General features: G+C 41.0%; 1 protein-coding gene across 1 annotated transcript; it reads left to right on the top strand.

Annotated features, from left to right (window-relative positions):
* Positions 1–2,465: 2,465 nt before the first annotated feature.
* Positions 2,466–6,288, top strand: LOC116368199 (ladderlectin-like). Its single transcript, XM_031819127.1, has 6 exons — positions 2,466–2,575; positions 3,710–3,797; positions 4,139–4,254; positions 4,568–4,759; positions 5,830–5,944; positions 6,045–6,288. The coding sequence occupies exons 1-6, from the start codon at positions 2,561–2,563 to the stop codon at positions 6,134–6,136; spliced, it is 618 nt and encodes a 205-aa protein (XP_031674987.1). The 5' UTR covers positions 2,466–2,560; the 3' UTR covers positions 6,137–6,288.
* Positions 6,289–6,690: the final 402 nt, after the last annotated feature.

Raw genomic sequence — 6,690 nt, 5'->3', positions numbered from 1 at the left:
GCATGACAGGCCCCCATTGAATGTATTAGTCTCTCACTCATATAGCAAAATGTGTACAATTATTGGAAATTGGCTTTAAAACCGCAAAAATGTCTCTACACCTTATGGCAAAATGATGACACAATATGGCAGTCCCCGCACCACAATGTTCATTCCGTTGGGCATGCACAAATAGGTTGTTGATTGCGCTCACAGAAAAAAGTGTGTAACTTTCCCTTAATCAGATTCTAGTTTCCAAATAATTCATTTAGTGCAACGATTTCATTAATGTATCAGTTTTGATTCCACAAGACACGAGCCAAGCTGATTCAAATTGTTCAGCACCGCATGACGTTTCACAGTTCAGCACCAGGATGTGGATAGCACACATGACATCATTGCCATTACCTCACGCTTGGTTTTGCAGGGGTCCTCCAATGTGCAAAGAAAACTACCCAAATGAATTTCCCAAAAGGAATCTGGTACATATGTTTGTGTGAAGTAACTATTTGTTCATTCATTCTCAAAGGGTATATGGTAACAAGGCTTGTTGATGCTTATATACACATGCTCTGCTAAGACCCCGCTCAAGCCAGTGTCAAAAAGCCTCAACTTTTTTCCAAAAGCAAATTCCATCATCTCATACATGCCAATCAGCCAACAGGCTTACATAGGCTTTTAGCAATTATTGTTGGGGTTCTTATAATGGGGTAGACTCTGGCAGAGAGAGAGAGGCACTATCGATGCTACTGGTCGATGTTTGAAAAGAATACAGGAGCAGTGTAGGAATGAGCTTAACAAAAATGGCTATTCCTGCAGGTGATATCCAGTCAAAAGTTTGGACACACCCACTCATTCCAGGGTTTTTCTTTATTCTCTACTATTTCTACATTGTAGAATAATGACGACATCAAAACTATGACATAACACATATGGAATCATGTAGTAACCAGAAAAGTGTTAAACAAATCAAAATTGATGTTATATTTGAGATTCTTCAAAGTAGCCACCCTTTGCCTTGATGACAGCTTTGCACGCTCTTGGCATTCTCTTATCCAGATTCATGAGGTTGTGTTGTGGCAAGGTAGGGGTGGTATAAAGTAGATAGCCCTGTTTGGTAAAAGACCAAGTCCATTTATTTGACAAGAACAGCTCAAATAAGCAAAGAGAAATGACAGTCCATCATTGCTTTAAGACATGAAGGTCAGTCAATGCGGAACATTTCAAGAACTTTGAAAGTTTCTTCAATTGCAGTCGCAAAAACCATCAAGCGCTATGATGAAACTGGCTCTCCCGAGGACCGCCACAGGAAAGGAAGACCCAGAGTTACCTCTGCTGCAGAGGATAAGTTCATTAGAGTTACCAGCCTCAGAAATTGCAGCCCAAATAATGCTTCACAGAGTTGAAGTAACAGACACATCTCAACATCAACTGTTCAGAGGAGACTGCGTGAATCAGGCCTTCATGTCAAACTGCTGCAAAGAAACCACTCCTAAAGGACACCGATAAGAACAAGAGACTTGCTTGGGGCAAGAAACACGAGCAATGGACATTAGACCGGTGGAAATCTGTCCTTTGGTCTGATTAGTGTGTCTTTGTGAGATGCAGAGTAGGTGAACGAATGATCTCCGCATGTGTGGTTCCCACCATGAAGCATGGAGTAGGAGGTGTGATGGTGCTTGCTGGTAACACTGTCTGTGTTTTATTTAGAATTCAAGGCACGCTTAACCAGCATGGTTACCACAGCATTCTGCAGCGATACACCATCCCATCTGGTTTGCACTTAGTGGGACTATCATTTGTTTTTCAACAGGACAACGACCCAACATACCTCCAGGCTGTTTGACCAATAAGGTAGAGTGATGTAGTGCTGCATCAGACCGCCCTGGCCTCCACAATCACCCAACCTCAACCCAATTGAGATGGTTTGGGATGAGTTGGACCGCAGAGTTAAGGAAAAGCAGCAAACAAGTGCTCAACATATGTGGGAATTCCTTTAAGAATGTTGGAAAAGCATACCAGGTGAAGCTGGTTGAGAGAAGGCCAAGAGTGTACAAAGCTGTCATCAAGTTTAAAGGTGGCTACTTTGAAGAATCTAACATATATTTGGTTACCTCATGATTCCATATGTGTTATTTACAGTTTTGAGGTCTTCACTATTATACAAGAAAATAGTCAAAATAAAGAAAAAGCCTTGAATGAGTAGGTGTGTCCAAACTTTTGACTGGTACTGTATATATGTATATATGTTCACTTTTTATAGATTTGTTACATTTTCACAAAAGTTGTGCTATAATAGTGGACCAATAGAGCGCCTGTAGCACAGGCAAAGATATTTTTCCAGCACCCCAATTGAAAATAACATTCATTAAAAGTACCCTGCACCAACAAACTTCTTCCCGTGGCTATACGTTTTGGTTTTTGCCCTAACACAACACAGCTGATTCAAATGATAAAAGCTTGATGATTAGTTGATTATTTGACCGGTTAAAGGATGAGAGAGGGAGGGGTCTGACTGGATGGGTCCTTAAAAAAGGAGAGCAGGAAGCAGTAGAACTCAACTCACAAACAGAGCGCTGACATGACCAGACTACAGGTGAGAGTTCAACATAGTCATCTAGTACTGTATCTGCTTTCATCCCAAATGGTAACCTATGTGGTACACTACTTTTTACCAGGACCCATCGGGCACATGTGACCCTGTTCAAATGTAGTGCAGGGGTCTCCAACAGGTCATAGTAGTTTGCCAAACAATTCAGATTTTTAAAAAAATATATTTTTTCACGTGTTCAACTGTCAAACAAATCTCAAGTATCAGACACTGCAAGTTACTAAATCAACACGACTTGACGTTATCCCACCTCTGGTTAGTTAACTATTGGCTTAAAACGTCACATTTAAAACCATATCTGCCAATTTCCAGCAATATTGCCTTGTCGCTCACTCCCTGTGTAGCCAGTTGATGCCTAGTGGGTTGCCAGATTCTTTCACAACTAAGTATTAACTGCAAGGTATACTTGTCAAAAGTATAGAAATGGTATCTTTTGTTATTTGCAAACCTTGCCATGAAATGAGCATCAATTGGCAATACAGAACCATCGCTAGTTACTTTTCTTCCAGACCTAAAAGAAATGGTATTCTGATGTGATTTAAGCACTGCCATGGACTCAGAACATTACATTTTGTTCTCCATTACCAATTGTAATTGAGTGGCAAACCAGGAAATTGAACTGAGAACATTTATGAAAATGGCTGTAATTTGGGGTTTAAAATCACAGCTTTTTTTATAGGGCCCCTTTAGTAGTTTATTACTCATTTTACTGTGTCTATTGCCAGACCGGTACACTGAAGAGTTGTAGGGCAGAGAAGAATGAGCCTATTTGAAAGAAGTCGCTTGCGACGTGTGTATTAATAAAAGGTAGCTCATGCCAGGCAAGTTGAGTCTCCTGCTCTAGAAAAATGTACTTTACCAGCCAATTTCATTTGCAAAAAGGTGACTTACTAGGTGTGCCATGCATCGGGGTTAGTTATCTAGGGTGCTGTTTCGGGGAGAACCCAAGAGCATAGACTTCTCCTTATTCCCGTGTGCCAGGCTAATCTACTCTGTGGTGGAAGAGATGATACCTGGTATTCCTTAGCCCTTCATTAGTTGAATGTGTTAAGTGGACTTGCTGGGGTACTCGAGGAGAGGTTGGGGAAACACTGATGGCTTATCTCGTGTGTCTCTCAGGAGACTATCACCATGGCGACGTTGACCCTTCTACTGCTTCTCAGCGCTGCCTTTACACTGGGCGACAGAATGACTGCGCGCATAGCAAGTAAGAGTCAGCCTCACACTTTACATCACGAGTGTCAAACGCATTCCACGGAGTCTCTTGCATCTGCAGTTGGCTTACCTTTCAATGAAGACCTAGACAACCAGGTGAGGGGAGTTCCTTACTAATTAGTGACCTAAATTGATCAATCGAGGGAGGAGCGAAAACCTGTAGACACTCTGTGCTCTGTGGAATGAGTTTGTGCTTTACATCATTGATTGTGTATGTTTTGTTGTAGTGTGGCATGACTGATCTCCAAATGTTATTTTTGATGCAAGGGTCAGTCTGGACTATCCTTTAAAGTCTGCTGCAATTTCGGAACCCTCCCTGTCTTCTCCTTTCAGATGATTTGGTGACATTTGCAGCAGACCAAAGAAACCCATGCCCCAGAGGCTGGTTCCAATTTAATTCACGCTGCTTCATGTTTGTCAAAACTGCAAGGACATGGCCCAATGCAGAGGTATAATGCTTACTTTCTACAATTGAAGTCAACTTAGTTTTTTGAGTTTAAGGTGCTTTGGCCTTATTTTAACAGGCGCCTCATGTAAAATACTGAACGTCCCCTTAATATGCTGTAATTGCAATTTTCTATAGGCTTTTCAATATTGTGTGGAGTTGGGCCCTCTTGTATATTAGAACCCTCAAGGCATGGGTTAAGACTGAGATGAACTAATTCCTATATTTGAGATTCCAGAAGACAAATTCTCAGACTGGACAACTGACTAATGCTTCCATTATGACATGTCTTTGTCTCTGTGTACTGCTTGCTCTAGCGCCACTGTCAGTTACTTGGACAAAAACTGAAGCCTGTGTACAACACTGTAAAGTACCTTGGCGCAAACCTGGCATCTGTGCACAGCTATGAAGAGTCCCAATTTCTACAGGCGGTGGTGTTGATCACGACTGGCAGTTTCCCTCTTACCTGGATTGGCGGATTTGATGCTGTTCAAGCAAAGGTGGAAAAGGTACCCAAAGTGAAGATGCCTTAATACTTAAGACTAATAAAACCATCAGCTCGGAGTAGGTGTTAAGACACTGGTCAGACAACTCTGTGCCAGGAGTAATCAACTGGCCAGTTTCTCAGCTGGTAATGACCACAGTTTGAGGTACCGCAGAGGAAAGATTGACATTCGCAACTCGAGTTCTACGTGGAATTTGGATATTACCATTTTAATAACTGTAAATTGCTTTGGCACAGTAGGCATGAAGTTACTTGCCTACCTTTTAACCAGACACTATTCAAGTAAACATGGCCCAATGTCATCTCTTTAAACTGATATTAATGTGACTTTAAGTATTTAGGCATGTGACCTATGCCTCGTGAAGTCATTGTCAAAAGCAAAAGAAATACTGTTGGTTGTAGGTCTAGATTTGAGTTGAGCATCTCGAAATATCCAGAGCAATTGCCACAGATGATCCATTAGATGATCCATTAGATGATCCATTAGATGATCCATTAGATGATCCATTAGATGAACCAGATACTCCATTGGCCTCTAACGATGTGAAGAGTCTGCAATGTCGGGCAGATTCGAGGGACAGGCACAACTCGGAGAGAAATGTTTTTCTCAGTTTCTGGCATGTCATGTGTGCTACTTGTATCAGTACTCGTAACGACCTAAGCATTACAAAACGTATATATTTGCTCAAATAAGCCATTATGTTTTTCGTTAATTAAATTTGCCATCTTATTGACGGCCATACAAAAACGAGTTGCTTGGTGACCAGGAAAAACGCTACCCGCTTGAGAAGGCAGATTTTGGGCTTATAGTTATCCTTCTCGCTTCGCCTCTTCCTCTTTGCTATGGCGCAGAAACGACTTACTAGCTGTCTTTTTCTAATTTTGGGATTTCTAGAAATGTGTATCAACACTTGTGTATTTTTTTCACCCAACAGTTCCAGTGTCAGTCTGCACGTTTTGCTAGTGGTGGCTTTTACCGTTTTGTTGGAGGAAAGACCATGAGTGTTGTATTTTAGAAATTGTTCAGCAAGCACATGTAACATTTGATACTGAGATCTCACTACTTCCACACAGGACAGGCTATGGTTCTGGAGTGACGGCTCCAAATTTGATCACGAGAGCTGGGCTGAAGGGGAGCCGAATAACAACAATGGTGCCAGAGAGCCATGTATTCATTTCAACTTTGGAGGTACATTATCATTCATCAAATTAAACAAATAAATGTGAGCTACTTTTCTCTTTTCGAGTGTACATCGAGAGGTAATTTCTATTTCGTGTTTCCTCTTAAGCTGAAAACGGCTGGAACGATGTCTCATGTGGAAAGAGCTATCCCTCCGTGTGCTCCATAAGAACCTGTTTAATCCTTCAAACTGTCAATTGAAACAGAAAATGCTACTCTGGTGTCAGCATCCTAACTGCAAATGTTTCATGTTATAGTGAATTACTTTGAAGGTATTTGTTGCTGTAAAATACATTTGACTTGTTGTGTAACTATTGTAGCTTGTTGTCAATAAAACTGGTGTACGTATTTAATCTCATGAGTCGTTATTTAACATTGCTTCACTTTGTTTCTTGAAGATGCAGTCTGGGTGGGCATTTCAATTCTTTGATCCATTGTTTCTTGAAGAATAGGATTCTATGAGGACCCAAAAAGTTGTCTTACTCCACAAACATTAACGTAAACGAACAGTGTATATAGCTTTAAAATAAGTAGAAAATGATCATGCTGTTGTCAGAGCACCTTCTGTGAATTTTAAGTGTTACATTTCCCTACCCCATCTGTTCCCTATCAATTTTATTTGTCACATACACATGGTTAGCAGATGCTAATGCGAGTGTCGAGAAATGCTTGTGCTTCTAGTTCTGACCATGCAGTAATATCTAACAATTTCACATATGTACATAAAAAATATGGATGGCCGACCGGCATAGGCA

This window comes from Oncorhynchus kisutch, unplaced genomic scaffold (genome assembly GCF_002021735.2).
Source record: "Oncorhynchus kisutch isolate 150728-3 unplaced genomic scaffold, Okis_V2 scaffold1865, whole genome shotgun sequence".
Taxonomy (NCBI): Eukaryota; Metazoa; Chordata; class Actinopteri; order Salmoniformes; family Salmonidae; genus Oncorhynchus; species Oncorhynchus kisutch.
Note: the sequence above shows the minus strand (reverse complement) of the source record. Positions and strands in the feature narration are given on the sequence as shown.